At 52.5% G+C, this 16,895-nt stretch overlaps 1 protein-coding gene across 1 annotated transcript in view; it reads left to right on the top strand.

The window, feature by feature from the left end:
- Positions 1–2,145: 2,145 nt before the first annotated feature.
- Positions 2,146–16,895, top strand: part of RUVBL2 (RuvB-like AAA ATPase 2) — a 23,700-nt gene continuing 8,950 nt past the window's right edge. Inside the window, exons 1-9 of the mRNA XM_015421738.1 lie at positions 2,146–2,212; positions 3,876–3,924; positions 10,876–10,931; positions 12,073–12,214; positions 12,423–12,552; positions 13,016–13,082; positions 13,209–13,315; positions 13,421–13,514; positions 13,874–13,997. Of these exons, the coding sequence (XP_015277224.1) occupies positions 2,198–2,212; positions 3,876–3,924; positions 10,876–10,931; positions 12,073–12,214; positions 12,423–12,552; positions 13,016–13,082; positions 13,209–13,315; positions 13,421–13,514; positions 13,874–13,997 (784 nt within the window). The 5' untranslated portion in view covers positions 2,146–2,197. The remainder of the gene's footprint in view (positions 2,213–3,875; positions 3,925–10,875; positions 10,932–12,072; positions 12,215–12,422; positions 12,553–13,015; positions 13,083–13,208; positions 13,316–13,420; positions 13,515–13,873; positions 13,998–16,895) is intronic.

The following is a 16,895-nucleotide window of genomic DNA, read 5'->3' as shown; positions in this document are numbered from 1 at the left end:
GAGAAAGCAGTAAGCAAAAACCAAGAGAAAAGCTGACATGATTTTAACAAATCTTTTTTTATAAACCAACTTACTATGTGGTTGTTTAGAAGCACTTTTAAAGAAAATTTCTATATTGATGAGAACTAGCAACTTGGTTGCGTTTTTAAAATGAAAGGATACCTGTGAATTATGGGACAGAGTCATCTCCTGGCTCTATTAAATCATTCTTTGTGCCTTATACCTGAGAACTGAACATGATCCTGTGCACATTTCCTGAAAAGGAAGTGTAACTGACCTTGGTGTATAGAACGAGCAGCCCAAGTAAGTGTGCATTAGGGCTGTACCCTCTCTGTATAAAGTACTGTAAAGCTAGCTGCAGTTAAATGGGACTGTCTGCCAGGAAAATCTGCTCAGGCTTGGGTTGCTTTTTTGAACAGAACGTAACCCACAAACTCAGGGAGTATGTGTGAGTGTTTACATAGAACACTAGAGCCTTGGAAAGACTGTGATTTTTCTTCGTTTGTTAAAGAAGATTTTATTAAATATTTAAATATTAAAAGACGTTTGGATCTGTATCTTTGTTTTCTTCTGGTGTTCTCTGTGTCACAGGCCCATGGGCCAAATGCAGTCCAGTTTCATGATGTAATTGTCACAGAATTAAATCTGAACAGCAAACGTTTACTAGTACCTTGGAGGTACTAGTTTTTTAACTCGCATTGTCTGCGGTAAGCCACGGGTGCGCTCCACTTCCCAGATGTTGGGGTGAAATGCCGCTCCGGCGCGATCACACCACGGGCGTCTGGAGGCAGCCCGTGGCAAACGTTTACTAGTACCTTGGAGGTACTAGTTTTTTAACTCACATTGATGGTGGTAAGCCACGGGTGTGCTCCACTTCCCAGATGTTGGGGTGTGATCGCGCCCGGATAATCCACCCACCATCCGTGCCTCTCCCGCGGCAACTTTGCTGTCTGACCGGGGCCACAGTACACTATTCTACATAGTACCCTGGAAATGGAAACACTGCAAAGAACATCTGATCCAACCTTTCCGTTATTGACAGGATCCTCCATGCATCAAACCACACTGATTTGCAGGTCTAGAGATCAGTTCCCCTGAAGAAAATGGCTGCCTGGGAGGGAGGGCTCTATGGCATTATAACTTGCTGTGTTTCTTCCTCCCCCAAACTCCCAGATTTCGAGGCATTGGCATTTCCTAAACTGGATTTGGGAATACTACTACAGGGATCAGTTCCCCAGGAAGAAATCTCAGGTTTTGTACAGCATCACATCCTTGCTGAGCTCTGTTCCCTCTCCAGCTTTTGCCCTCCTCAGACTGTCCCCCAGGCTCCAGAAATTTCCCACGTCAGCGCTGGGTACCCTACTGGGCCAGCCACTCTCTCACCCTAACCTTCCTCCCAGGGCTTTTGTGAGGATAAAACGGAGGTTGTCAGAAAGGTGTATGCCACTCCTCGGAGGAAGGATGGGACATGTACTAAATGAAATACACCAAGTGAACTACAGCTTATTAGCAGAGAAGACCCAAAGGAGCTTGGAATCTGGAAAGGATTTCCTGCATTCTGGGGATATGAAACAACCACGGAGCCAGAAGAACCTATTTTGTGGCCATGCGTCTTTGAAATATTGCATATAAATGTTCGTAATTGCAACCTGCATAAGTGTTTGCGTCAGCAATATATAAATGTGCTGCATGAACAAAAAAAAATACACTACATAGTAATATAAGTAATATAATACATAAGGAGAATACCGAATCGTTGTATAATAATTTGATAAACATTAGTAAATAGTTTCATCTAGCTTCTTGTCACCGTGATTCCAGTAAACATCGTGGTGGTCCCATCTTGTATTTCCAGTAGCAGAATAAAACACACGTCTTGTGGCACTTTAAACCGATTCTTAGCAACATTTATTAGGGCCACTAGATTTTTGTTCTATTCCTCTACGAGTAGCAAAGCAACCACGATCCCCTCTAGTGCTGAAGCTGACTCGGAGCGGAGGCACCTTCCCGCTACTCAGTCAGGTTGAGCCGCTTTGAAAGAGCATTTTCCCCCCCCCACCCCGATCATAGATCCCTGCTAGACCGTCCTCTCGCATTTCCTTCACTAGAGAGACCACTTCCGGTTCCGGCCCGGCTATTGCTGTTGGGAAGGCGGGCTGGGAGCTTGGAGACGGCGCGAGACAGAGACAGCAACAGCATGGCAACGGCGGCGGTAAGGGCCAGCCTCGTTCCCCGTCCCCGAAAAATATAACCCGGATATTTCCACTTAGCTGTTTCCCGTCAGCCATTTCTTTTTTTTGGGGGGGGGGAGGAGAGGGCAGGACTAGATCGTAACCCCCCCACTCCCTCGTTTCCCACGTGCGACGCGTGTTGACGGTCTCCCTTCAGCCCGCCTGTCTTCTCGGCCACCTAGACGTCCCTGCTTTCCCCCTAGAACTCTTCCTATCCTCTCGCTTGATGACTGGAAGGGCAATTTCGTTTGCACGTTACTCAGAAGTAAGCCTCACTGCCTTCAGGTAGGGCTTCTGAGTAAACGTGCGGAGGGCTGCCTGCCTGCCTCTGCGTCACCCTTCCAAGGCCGACCCTGCTTAGCTTCCAAGATCTGATGAGATCGGGCTGGCCTGAATACCGGTGCTAAGAGGCAACATCAGGGGAAGGCCTTGGCCCTTGTGCCCTGTTCATGGTCCTCCAGGGTAACTGGTCATCCGCTGTGCAAAACAGGTTGCTAGAACAGATGGACTACTGGTCTGGACCAGCAGGGCTATTATGTTCTTTCTGTGCCAGAAACTCTGGAGAGATACTGCTAATCAAAGCAGAGCTAGGTGGGATCATAGATTTATTCAGTGGATGTAGTCTTCCCTTCCCTTCAACCTCATTACTAACCTGTCCCTGTTCCACATCAGTCACTTCAGCATTCAACACTTTGGGACTGCCAAGCCACAGGCATGGAAAGGTTTCGAGTGGTGAGAGATGATAGGAAAGTTGGTGCCTGCTCTGTAAGAACTGGTTCACTCAAATGTTTGGGGTGTTGTGGTTATCGTGGGATGAATGAGAATGCGTGAACCAGCCTTGTTGCCCTTCCAGTTGTGAAACTAAGGCTGCGGTCACACGGAGCATTGGCCACGCTACAGAGACGGAAGATAGGCGGATTTTCTGGGCGCGATCACAGCGCCACATCTGGGAAGCGTAGAGCTCCCGTGGCGAACCCGAGGCAAGGGCGGGCGCCTGATCACGTTTCTGGTGGTAGGTCGTGGCATCCGGCACCCGCCCATGTCCCGTCGCGAAAAGGGTTTTTTCCCCAAGTCTCCACGGGATGCGCACAAGCACCCAACTTCGTTTAAAAACAAACAACACTGCCCCCTCCTCTTTTCCGTGCCCCCCCACTTCTGGCTCGGCCTGCTCGAGAGGAACTCTCTGCACTGGGCGGCAGAGGGGGGGTGCAGGGGGGGGCGTAGCAGGAGGGCGGCACGGCTGAAGCTCCTCCTGGAGGGGACCGGACGGAGGACACAGTTTGCATTCCTCTGCAGCCCTGGAAAGGGATAAACCCGCGGAGCCTTTTGCTAGAGAGACCGCTTCTTTGCTGCGCCGCAGGATTGTCCTGTGATCAGCACCTCCCCCCTGACCACGGGACCTCTACGGGACGTCTGATCGCCCAACCGTGCGTTATTTTGCTCCGGGGCAAACAGCCACGCTCCCCCACCCACATTTTCCTGCCCCTGTGACCAGGGCCTTAGCTTTCTTTCCAGTCTGTCTGATTGCCTGGCATAAACGTAAATGTAAAGTGAAATGACATGTATTCTAGCTCCTTCCAGAGATGTTAGTTGTGGATCAGAGCTTTGAGATCTAAGTCATGATTGCGCTTTCTCTGTCTCCAGGCTACCAAGGTCCCTGAAGTTCGGGATGTTACCCGGATTGAGCGCATTGGTAAGTTTCTGTTATGTATTGGGACTGGAACATTCCATGACTGTTTCTACCAGAGACTGGCTAAGCTTGAAGCTCTAGAACAATACCCCACCAGGACAGTGGCCTGTCATTGGTAGTTGTTTGGGAAGTGGGTGGGGCTGCATGCTATTTAAAGAGGGCCGTTGCCCTGGCAGTTGTCTTTGTTCTTGCTGAATCACTAATAAAGCAGAGCTGGTCACTAGGCTTGGGGTCTGACCATCCATGGAACCCAGCATTTAACACTGGCAACGAAGGTGGAATTCTGTTGAGCGAGCCTAGTACCCATCTGCACTACAACACGCACCGAGCTCCAGTGCCACGCGCAGTGCCCTTAACCGGGACCATGGCTGCCGCTCCAGGACTACTTCCAGAGTTCGACCCCACTCACCCAGAGCTATGGGAGGCCTGGGTGGAATGCCTGAAGTACTACGTGGAGTTCCAGGGGATCGAGGGCACTGCCAAGAAGGCGGCACTGCTGCTCAGCTCTTGTGGAATCGCCACCCTGAAGCTAGCTCAGGGCCTCATTGCGCCAAACACGTTGCAGCTCGCCACTTTCAATGGTCTCATCACGGCGGTCACCAACCACTTCGTGCCACAGTCCACCCAACTGGATTGCCGCCTCGTTTTCTTCGAGCAGAATCAGAGGCCCAATGAATCAGCTGCTGACTATGTCGCTGCCCTGCGCCGACTGGCTCTGTGATGGGAGTTCCAGGACTTCGAGGAAGCCCTCCTCAACCGTTTTGTGTTAGGGCTCCGGGACAAGAAACTCCATTGCAAGCTCATCAGCCAGGAGTACACAAACCTCCAAAAGGCAATCCGGGAGGCCATGGCGTCCGAAAAGTCCTGGGAGGTTGGCAACCAGAAGACCGACCACCATGCTGCCGCAGTGCACCATGCCGCCATTTCCTCAGCCTCCAAAGTGTCCGACAGCGAGGAGGTCCTGCGCATGCACCGTCCAGCTTGCCGAGACACTCACCCATCTGCCTTGGCGGGTTTACGCGCAGGCCACACCGCCGAGACTGTCCCACCAATGCTCTGCGCCAGCTGTGGGGACCACCACGAATGACACTCCTGCTGTTTCAGGGACGTGACGTGTCGGAGTTGTGGGATAGCCGGCCACATTGCACGCGCCTGCCGCTCAAAGGGGACCTGGAGGAGACAGGCTACTCACCAGGAGTCCTTGTGCCTTGAAGAGCTACACATCACATCTGTCCAGCTGCTGCAGGTACCACACTTGCCCAAGGACACCCCATAAAAAGTTAATGATGACTGTGTTAATCAAGGGTGCCCCTTGCAGGATGGAGTTGGACCCGGGGTCTTCCATGTCCATCATTTCGGCAGAGACTCTCAGGAGTCTGTGCCCTGGGGGAGGGCCTCGCTTTAAGCTGGCCAGCATCGTCCTCCGAGACGTTCAACAGAACGAGGTGGCCGGGAAAGGGGTGGTCAAGTTCTGGGTTAAGTACCGGCAATTCGACAACTTTCCGGACTTAGTAGTAGTAGAGGGCTGGCGCATGAGTTTGTTGGGGCTGGTGTGGTTCGCACCCTTGGGGTTCAGGGTAACAGGGGTGAACCAAAATAAACTTAAGGGATTTCAGCGGGTGTGTGATGAGTTTCCATTTGTCTTTGATGGAACGCTGACACACACACACACACACACACCCCGGTCTCCCTCCAGCTCAACCCAGAGGTGCGGCCCATAAGGCTCAAGGTTCGGCGCATTCCTTTTGCACTGAAACCCAAGATTGAGGAGATAGATCGCTTGGTGGCCCAAGGGGTTCTGCAGCCGGTCCCCCACACGCTCTGGGAGACCCCAATAGTCACTCCTATTAAACCCAATGGGGACATTAGCATTTGCATGGACTACAAATGCACTGTTAACAAGGCGCTGCAGGACCATGCCTACCCGGTGCCGGTCGTCAGCCATATCCTGGCCACGCAGGCTGGTGCGAAAATCTTTGGGAAATTGGATTTAGCGCAGGCCTACCAGCAGTTCTCTAGTTCCAGCTCCTGCCAACCTAGCAGTTCGAAAGCAAGAAATTGCAAGTAGATAAATAGGTACCACATCGGTGGGAAGGTAACAGCATTCTCTGCGCCTTGGTGTTTAGTCATGCCGGCCACATGACCACAGAAATGTCTTCGGACAGCGCTGGGTCTTCGGCTTTGAAACGGAGATGAGCACCGCAACCCTAGAGTCGGACTCGACTGGCTTTCGAGCAAGGGAACCTTTACCTTATACCAGCAGTTACCAGTAGACGATGCCACTGCCAAGGCCCAAACCATAGTTACACACCAGGGCGCTTTCTGGGTTCGATGGCACCAGTTTGGGGGTCAGCGTGGCTCCCAGGATCTTCCAGAACCTCATGGACTCTATTAAAGGGTTCCCCGGAGTCACACCATTTTTCAATGATGTTCTGATCTCTGCCCCCATGGAAGAGGACTTCGTCGCCCATCTGCGTGCCGTCCTTCAGTGTTTCCAGTCTGCTGGGTTGAAGGTAAAGTGGGGAAAGTGTCTCCTGGATGTCTGCCGCCTCAACTTCCTCGGATCCTCAGTGGACACGGAGGGCATCCAGCCAGCGCAAGACAACGTCAAGGCCATCAGCAACACCCCCACGCCCAAATCCAAGGCCGACCTCCAGGCATTCCTCAGCCTGTTGACTTTTTATCACGCCTTCCTGCCACACAAGGCAGCCGTCGCAGAGCCCCTCCACCGGCTCCTAGATAAAAAAAGCTCCCTGGGTCTGGGGCCGAAGGCAAGCCGACGCTTTCCGAGTGGTCAAATATCTGCTGGTGTCCAATTTGGTCCCAGCCCACTTTGATGAATAGTTGCCGGCAGGGCTTTTTTTGTAGAAAAAGCCCAGCAGGAACTCATTAGCATAATAGGCCACACCCAACAGCAGACACTCATTAGCATAATAGGCCACGCCCCTGACTGCACCACTCATTAGCCTATTAAGCCGCATTCCCATGTTACCAGAAGTGTGGTCATCCAGAAACACCCACCTTTTGCTTCTTATTCTGTTTACTTTGTTATCAAAACCCAGGGCTTTTTTGTAGCAGGGACTCCTTTACATGTTAGGCCACACACCCCTAATGTAGCCAATCCTAATGACTTTCTGCTGCCTGCCCAAAAATAGCCCTGGTTGCCGGTCATCCTCGCCTGCGACACCTCCCCTTACGGAGTTGGCGTCGTCTTCCAGGGCCAGATATTCTTTGTATTGGTGGACGTCTACACCAAATGGCTGGAGGTCGTTCCTGTCGCCTCCACCTCTTCCCGGGCTGCCATCCGAGCCCTCACCCAGATCTTCTGCACACACAGCCTGCCCGACATGGTCGTGACGGACAGTGGGGCTGCTTTTACGTCGGGAGAGTTTCAGGACTTCTTGGGCTGCTACCTGATCCGCCACATCTGGTCCGCACCGTCCCACCCAGCTAGCAACGGACGAGCGGAAAAGATAGTGCGGAGCACCAAGGAACTCCCTCAGGCGGCTCATCCAGGGCAACTGGGAGCACCAGTTGGCAACTTTCCTCTTGGGTCAACCGGGCAACTCCAAGCTCGGCCACCAGCCGCAGCCCAGAGGAGCTCCTTATGGGCCAGCGCCTCACAACCCAGTTACAGCAGCTGCACCCGGATCGAGCACCAGAGAGTCGCCCATCTTCTGAGGTCCAACAAGCGCCCAGAGGGTTCTTCCCAGGCAACCCCATCTACGCCTGGAACTACTCCAGTGGTTGTGTGTGGGTTCCCGCGAGGGTCATCAGGGTCACCGGTCCAGTGTCATATGAAGTCTCCTCGGATGGTGGACAGGTCCTGCGCAGGCACATTGACCAGCTTCGCCACCATCTCCTGCCGGAGGTAACCAAGCCAGCACCAGCAGCCACGGAAACCAGCTGCCTGGAACTACTACCACTGCTGCCAGAGCACAGTTTGGAGTGTGATGCACCATGCGCCAAGGACTATCCTGACCGCGTGGAGTCACCCATACCCATACAGACTGTTCCTGAGCCCCCGAACTCTTTTCCCGCTTCGCCACCTTTCCCCAGCACCACTGCAGCGACCCCAGACAAGGCTCCTGTGTCTTCGCCACCCCCGGCAAAGCCTAGACGCTCTCACTGGGAAAGGCGCAAGCCAGCATACCCTGAAGCTAGCTCAGGGCCTCATCGCGCCAAACACGTTGCAGCTCGCCACTTTTGATGGTCTCATCACGGTGCTCACCAACCACTTCGTACCACAGTCCACCCAACTGGATCGCTGCCTCGTTTTCTTCAAGCAGAACCAGAGGCCCAATGAATCAGCTGCTGACTATGTCGCTGCCCTGCGCCGACTGGCTCTGCGATGGGAGTTCCAGAACTTTGAGGAAGCCCTCGGGACAAGAAACTCCATTGCAAGCTCATCAGCCAGGAGTACACAAACCTCCAAAAGGTGATCCGGGAGGCCATGGCGTCCGAAAAGTCCTGGGAGGTTGGCAACCAGAAGACCGGCCACCATGCTGCCACAGTGCACCAGGCCGCCATTTCCTCACCCTCCAAAGTGTCCGGCAGCGAGGAGGTCCTGCGGAGGCACAGTCCAGCTGGCCACGCAGGCTGGTGCGAAAATCTTTGGGAAATTGGATTTAGCGCAGGCCTACCAGCAGTTCTCTAGTTCCAGCTCCTGCCAACCTAGCAGTTCAAAAGCAAGAGACTGCAAGTAGATAAATAGGTACCACTTCGGTGGGAAGGTAACAGCGTTCCGTGCGCCTTGGTGTTTAAGTCATGCTGGCCACATGACCACAGAAACATCTTCGGACAGCGCTGGCTCTTCGGCTTGGAAACGGAGATGAGCACCGCAACCCTAGAGTCGGACTCGACTGGCTTTCGAGCAAGGGAACCTTTACCTTTTACCAGCAGTTACCGGTAGATGATGCCACTGCCAAGGCCCAAACCATAGTTACACACCGGGGCGCTTTCTGGGTTTGATGGCTCCAGTTTGGGGGTCAGCGTGGCTCCCAGGATCTTCCAGAACCTAATGGACTCTATTCTTAAAGGGTTCCCCGGAGTCACACAATTTTTCGATGATGTTCTGATTGCTGCCCCCACGGAAGACGACTTCGTTGACCATCTGCGTACCATCCTTCAGTGTTTCCAGTCTGCCGGGTTGAAGGTAAAGTGGGGAAAGTGTCTCCTGGGTGTCCGCCGCCTCGACTTCCTCGGATCCTCGGTGGACACAGAGGGCATTCAGCCAGCGCAAGACAACGTCAAGGCCATCTGCGACACCCCCGTGTCCAAATCCAAGGCCGACCTCCAGGCATTCCTCAGCCTGTTGAATTTTTATCACGCCTTCCTGCCACACAAGGCAGCCGTCGCAGAGCCCCTCCACCGGCTCCTAGATAAAAAAGCTCCCTGGGTCTGGGGCCGAAGGCAAGCCGACGCTTTCCGCGTGGTCAAATATCTCCTGCTGTCCAATTCGGTCCTGGCCCACTTTGATGAATAGTTGCCGGTCATCCTCGCCTGCGACACCTCCCCTTACGGAGTTGGCGTCGTCTTCCAGGGCCAGATATTCTTTGTATTGGTGGACGTCGCCTCCACCTCTTCCCGGGCTGCCATCCGAGCCCACCCAGATCTTCTGCACGCACAGCCTGCCCAACATGGTCGTGACGGACAGTGGGGCTGCTTTTATGTCGGGAGAGTTTCAGGACTTCTTGGGCTGCTACCTGGTCCGCACCGTCCCACCCAGCTAGCAACGGACGAGCGGAAAAGATAGTGCGGACCACCAAGGAACTCCCTCAGGCAGCTCATCCAGGGTGACTGGGAGCACCGGTTGGCAGCTTTCCTCTTGGGTCACCGGGCAACTCCAAGCTCGGCCACCAGCCGCAGCCCAGAGGAGCTCCTTATGGGCCAGTGCCTCACAACCCAGTTACAGCAGCTGTACCCGGATCGAGCACCAGAGAGTCGCCCATCTTCTGAGGTCCAACAAGCGCCCAGAGGGTTCTTCCCAGGCAATCCCATCTACGCTTGGAACTACTCCAGTGGTCCTGTGTGGATTCCCGCGAGGGTCATCAGGGTCCTCTTGTATAGTACAGGGTCCAGTGTCATACGAGGTCTCCTCAGACGATGGACAGGCCCTGCGCAGGCACATCGACCAGCTTCGCCACTATCTCCTGCCGGAGGTAGCCAAGCCAGCACCAGCGGCCACGGAAACCAGCTGCCTGGAACTGCTACCACTGCTGCCAGAGGACAGCTTGGAGTGTGATGCACCATGCGCCAAGGACCATCCTGACCGCGCGGAGTCACCCATACCCATACAGACTGTTCCTGAGCCCCCAAATTCTTTTCCCGCTTCGTCACCTTTCCCCAGCACCACTTCCTCGACCCCCGACAAGGCTCCTGTGTCTTCGCCACCACCGGCAAAGCCTAGACGCTCTCACCGGGAAAGGCGTAAGCCAGCATACCTTGAGGACTATGTGTGTTAAGATGCTTTGGAACTTAGGGGGGAGGGGTGTTATGTATTGGGACTGGAACATTCCATGACTGTTTCTACCAGAGACTGGCTGAGTTTGAAGCTCTAGAACAATGGCCCACCAGGACTCTGGAGGTGGCCAATAGGGAAGTAATGGTTCTGACAATGGCCTATCATTGGTAGTTGTTTGGGAAGTGGGTGGGGCAGCATGCGATTTAAACAGGGCCATTGCCCTGGCAGTTGTCTTTGTTCTTGCTGAATCACTAATAAAGCAGAGCTGATCACTAGGCTTGGGGTCTGACCATCCATGGAACCCAGCATTTAACAGTTTCCATCCCCCTCCTTGCGCTTGCCTCTGTTGTTGCCCCACAAGACACTTACCTGTCAAGTCCCTCCTTGTGCAGTCTTTGGGGAAAGGCATTTATGAGTACCCAAACAATGAGCAGTGCAAGGCTAGACAAGCCTGCGCATTCGAAATTGTAATTGGTTGCTCTCTTTCACAGGCGCTCACTCTCACATTCGAGGGCTTGGCTTGGATGATACCTTGGAACCCAGACAGGTACCTGGAGAAGGAGCTTCCGGGGATGGGGGAATCTGACCAAATGGGGCAGGCATGGGGTAACTGGGGCTTGCAGTATGTATGCAGACAGAGAGGGGTGTCTGGAAGGGTCCAGTGATGCTCTGTCTTCTTGGTGCTTGGGGGGGGTCAACAGTGGGAGGGCTTCTAATGTCCTGGCCCCACTGCTGGACCTCCTGATGGCACTGGTATTTCTGGCCACTGTGTGACACAGAGTGTTGGACTGGATGGGCCTTTGGCCTGATCCAACATTGGCGTCTCTTATGTTCTTATGTTCTAAGCCGTCCATGCTTGTAGCCGCCACCAATTCAGTATCACACCACTGACACTCTTCTCCACACATGCAAATTCTGTTGTTATGGTCACTGCTTTTTGTCACCTTAGGTTCCATAGATAAAGTATGAGATAAAGGGGAGGTCAGGTAGGAAATAGGCAAGCCAGTTCACTTCCTGGGTCCCAACTTCTCCCTCTGTACCACCTCTGGCTATCTTTGGCTGGTTGCAAGTCAATGGAGGAGGTTTGCCAACATCAGAAAATGCACAAGTTTGCCACATTTCCCTCCTTATGCACCTGGGCGGCGGGTGTGTGTGTGTGTTTACAAATGAGAACACAAAACTGCAGCCACATCTGGCAGTCAGGAAGATGTTAATGGATTGTGACCCTTTACACCCAGACAAGCTCAAAGGGCTGTAGTCTTCCCTTCAAAGGGGAAACGGGTGATGTCAGGAAGTGTAGATGTAGATTACAAGGGGGCAGGAGGTGAAGCGTGAGAAGACGTGCTAGAGCATAAGGATGAGAGGGCAGGAGGCAGGGGCAGCATCTTACTATACAAGAGGAAAATGCATCGGGGGAGGGGGGTGGAAGTGAGAGAGATGATTTGGCATTCAAGGATAGAAGGCACGGCTCAGAGACCGAGCCCCTACTCTGCTGGCTGAAGGTCCCAGGCTTCGTTTCTGGCACCTCAAGGCACTCAGCAGGTGCCAGGAAAGGCACATCTCTGCTCAGTCCCCTGGAGAGCCATTGCCAACCGGCAGAGAACATACATAGCTAGATGGATGGACCCGTCGTTGGGCTCTGCCTCAGCCTACTTCCTGTGTACTCACCTACTTTCTCCCCTGGATAGGTGTCCCAGGGGATGGTAGGCCAGCTGGCTGCCCGACGTGCTGCTGGTGTGATCCTGGAGATGATCAAGGAGGGGAAAATTGCTGGCCGGGCTGTCCTGATTGCAGGCCAGCCGGGCACAGGGAAAACAGCCATCGCCATGGGTAAGGAACAGCAACAAGAACAGAAAACAACAGCAGCAGTCTGCAAACAGTTCAAATTGGGATATGTCTGGTGGGGGTACTTGCGGGGTGGGGTCATCCCCTTCAAGTGCCCTCCTCTTGGACTGCTATATCATTGGACTAAGCGGTGACGGGAGCTCTTGTCTCATTCTCACCAGCACCATAACTGTGCTCTTGTCTCTCCTCCCAGGGATGGCGCAAGCGCTGGGTCTCGACACCCCCTTCACAGCTATTGCCGGCAGTGAGATTTTCTCCTTGGAGATGAGCAAGACCGAGGCGCTGACTCAGGCCTTCCGACGCTCCATCGGTGTCCGCATCAAGTGAGGCTTCTGGCTCGCAGATTCAGCCGTACACGGCCCTTCTCCGGAAGTGAAGGACTTGAGACTTAATGGGTTTTAATTGGGCAGGAGAGCTGGTAGCCTAGGTTCTAGGCTTTTCCTTTGGGAGATTAGTGTGGGAGTTGGGTGCTAATCATGGGGGGGGGTATTTTGTGATTTGATGGCTTAGCTTTTGTAATGCTTTTTGTACATTACCTTTTCATGCTATTTTAGTAACCAGCGTGATTTTTAAGATTTAAAAATTAAAAAGAAAATGGGAGCTGGCCTCTTTAGGCTTTCTGGGAATTGGAACGAATGAGAGAAAGCCATTCCTGCCATTTGCTTTCTCAACTATATTTTCAGTTTTTGTGGGATGGAGGAGAATTAACCAAGGTGGGGGATTCTGCAGTGCCTGTCTGTCCCTCCCTCCTTCCCTGGTGATCCGTTTGTCCCCTTTTATCCGCAGGGAGGAAACGGAAATAATCGAAGGAGAAGTGGTGGAGATCCAGATAGACCGCCCAGCCACTGGCACGGTGAGTCAGAACTGACACGGGAAAGGCTCTGTCTCCTTGGCCGCCCAGTGTTGCTCCTGCATATCAAAACGTCTTTCTCATAGCAGCATTCGCTAGAAGATGCCCATTGTTCCCTTCTCACCGCAGGGCGTCAAGGTGGGGAAGCTGACCTTGAAAACGACTGAAATGGAGACCATCTACGACTTAGGCACAAAGATGATCGAGTCACTGACCAAGGAGAAAGTGCAGGCTGGGTGAGCCTTCTGGTGCAACCGTGAGGGTGGCCCTTTACAGGCACCTCACCCCCAATGCCACGAAGGAGGCACCAGTACTAAAATTTGCTCCTCCTGTTTCTGCAGAGACGTTATCACTATCGACAAAGCCACAGGGAAGATCACCAAACTGGGGCGCTCCTTCACCCGGGCCCGGGATTACGACGCCATGGGCTCACAGGTATGAGGGGAGACCGCTCCCTTTCAGACTTGGGGCAGAGGGAAAAGGGGTCGCAGCCAGTGAGAGGCATCCCTCGTAACCCTTCCAGCCCATAGCGCCCCATCGCAGATCGCATGCTTTGCCAGCTGGAGCTCACAGGTTTCCACCTGAGCATCTCTAGTTAAAAAGAAAGCGCTTCCAGTCCGGGTGGGCATTATTCAGCTTGACGGAACACTGTCCTTGACTTGGTAGGAAAGCAGACTTGTATGTACATGATTTGACTTCCACCACTGGGGTGAGAAATGCAGAGGGTTGGGCTTGGGATGAATGCACCAGGAGGGCCCTTCAGGACTTTTTCTGCCTCTGTTCCCCCCACCTAGACCAAGTTTGTGCAGTGCCCCGACGGAGAGCTGCAGAAGCGCAAGGAGGTGGTGCACACGGTCTCACTGCACGAAATTGACGTCATCAACAGCCGCACGCAGGGCTTCCTGGCGCTCTTCTCTGGTAGGAGGCTGGGAAGGGACTTGGGAGGGAAGAAGTAAAGGTCGAGTGCTGGAAGGAAGGAGTCCAAATTGCTGGGTTATTATATTAGGGCAGGGGTGCTTAGTCTGCGTATGGCAGAGAGCCATGCTCGCAATTCCCAACAACCGGAAGAGTCACATGTCTACTGTATGCCCTGGAGACTACCCCAAACGTGAATCTATCACTGTAATGACCAGAGTAGCTCTGAACGTGTAGAGCTGTCCCTCCTCACTGATGTTTGAATCTTAGCCAGCCCTTGTGGTTCCGGAGTGAGAGGAAGAACTTGCACAAGAATTATGACACAGAACAGTGCTCAGACTTTCATGTTCTCCAGTACTGTTTATGAGGCTGGATGTTAAAAAACAAATGCTTCTCTATGTCAAACATTCCCTTCAAGTTGTACTCTAGTCTTGCGGGAGAAGGGGTGGTCAGAAGCCCTCTCTGTGCTAACAAGGAGTTTTGCTTTGTGGGCTAGCACCGTGCCCCATTCAGTCACCTCATTCAGATGCAATTGTTGACTAACCTCAACCTCTGCATCTCCATAACTTAGATAAAATCCTCACAGATAAGTCGTATTTTAAACATAAAGCTATTGATTTCATCAATACTACAGGCCTAAGATAAAACTATCCAGGGGTCATTTCGTAAAAAAAGAGGTGCAGGAGCTCATTAGCATAATATATTTGCATATGCCACACCCCCTGACATCAAGTGGAAGTGTCAGAAGGCAACACCCACTGCTCAGGCTCCACTGGATTGTTTTGGATTGCTATGGGGGGGGGCTCTGCAACTTACCTGGCTGCTTATTGCTCCTCGTGGCCCAGGGCTGCTGGGAGCAGGGGGCGGGGCTTGTTGCATGTGCCCGCCCCCTGGGCTCTTTACTGCCGGAGCTTCAATCCTGTGTGCTCCTGCAGGAAATGACCCCTGAAACTATCACATTTCTAAAGCAATTGTCCACTTTCCTGGACCATGATGTGGGCACGAAACGGTGCTCAGAAGCACTGTAAGTTGCATGTCAAAAAGCCATGCGGGGCTATGAGTATCACTGTATTAGGCCACTGTGTTAGGGCTTTAAGTGCTGTGACAGTTGAAACCAAAAAGCTTTATCTAGGGCTGGATTCTGTAGGCATCTCGTGGTGAACCCTTGCAAGTTTTGGTTACACCATCTGGTATGAACCACCACCCTGGAAGATAGGTTAGGCTGAGAGAGAACACCGAGGCCAGTATCCCTGAGCACATTTCATGATGAGCAGGGATTTGAACACTGTCTCCTCAGGCCTAATCCCCTGGCCTGCAATCCACTACAATAAACAAAAGCACAAGACGGAATTGTGTTGGGCACTGTTCAAAGCTCATTTGCATGAACATAAGCGAAGCCATGTGGGATCAGGCCAGTGGCCCATCCAGTCCAGTGCTCTGTGTCACACAGTAGCCAAAACTCAGGTGCCATCAAGAGGTCCACCAGTAGGAGCCAGAACTCCAGAAGCCCTCCCACTGTTGCCACCCCCCCAGCAACAAGAATATGGAGCATCACTGCCCCAGACATGAACATCTGCTCCAATCTGTTTATCCAATCCCCTCTTGAAGCTGTCTATGAATGTAGCCGCCACCACTTCCTGCAGCAGTGAATTCAACACGTTCATTACTCTGAGAATAAGGAGAGTCAGTTCAGGGACCTGCTAAGGGGCAGGGGACGGTGCACAATCAAAGAGCCAGAGTTGGGGAGCAGACAGGGCATTATTTGACATTAGGTGGAGCTGGAGCTCACTAATTCTGGTCCCCTCCACCCCATCTTCTTCCCTTACAGCAGTGCAGGAGAACTGCACATAGATGACATTCTAGAAATCCTCCTTCCATTGTACAAAAGGAGAGCGCCACTACCTCTGCAGGTGCCAACCTAATGCAACTTCTCCTTTCCAACTTGAATAGGTGTATCCTATGCAGGAGAGAAATCCTGTCACAAGCCCCCCTCTCCTAAAACTCACTAGTCAATACCCTAATCAAGACAGAGACAAACCCCTAGTTCAAGGACTTATCTTCCACGTAAAGCAATACACAGCAAGGAGCCCTTTGGCCACATATAGACGTTGAAGGCAGTGCCTCCCCACCGGCTAACTAATTACATACAGCTGGTCCAAACCAGATTAAGGACTCCTGGTTTGTTTGTTTTGCTCCACCACTCCTTTCCTTTCAGCAAGCAGTGCTTTTCAGGAGCTCTGGTAACAAAGTTCTTGATCAAACACGCAGACTGTCTTTAATTTACTACTATTGGTGTAATCCTGCCCGTGCTTAACCAGAAGCAAGTCCTTCCATAGTCACTAAATGTGTCCAGGATTGCCGCCTGACTTTTCCTTTTCTTTAAGCAAGGAAGTTTATATTGGGGGGAGCTCTAGCCCTTTTCTTTAAGGTCATAGCATGTTCAACAACTGAGTTACTTAAGGGCTTTCCTTTCTTTAGCTTCTGAGAGCCAGGAAAAAGCCTGAAGGTCAGTATCTCCACACACCCCACTAAGGGAGAAGCTTCTGTTTTCAGCGTCCAGGTTTCACTGTGAGCCACTTACCCGTGTGAATCCTTCTCTTGAGGCTTCCCCCTCTTTTACTAACAGAAAATGACTGCTTTCTTCTGAGTTTGAAGCAGGAAACTGAAATGGGCTTGTGCAAAAAGAATACCCAGGATTCTCATTCTGTTATATAGGCCGGATTCTGAATGGTGGGGAAACAAACTGAGGCTTTAAAGAGACAGTACACTAGTTCACTTGGGCTTTGGTAGCCTTAAAATGTCTCTGCCTGAAACTGTCCCTGATTGATTGTTGTTTTTTCATCCCCTCCCTCCTCCCAGGAAGGAAGAAGGGTTGACATGCCTGGTCAGTGGAGTCCTGTG

This window comes from Gekko japonicus, unplaced genomic scaffold (assembly GCF_001447785.1).
Source record: "Gekko japonicus isolate JY-2015 unplaced genomic scaffold, Gekko_japonicus_V1.1 scaffold3686, whole genome shotgun sequence".
Classification (NCBI taxonomy): Eukaryota; Metazoa; Chordata; class Lepidosauria; order Squamata; family Gekkonidae; genus Gekko; species Gekko japonicus.
Note: the sequence above shows the minus strand (reverse complement) of the source record. Positions and strands in the feature narration are given on the sequence as shown.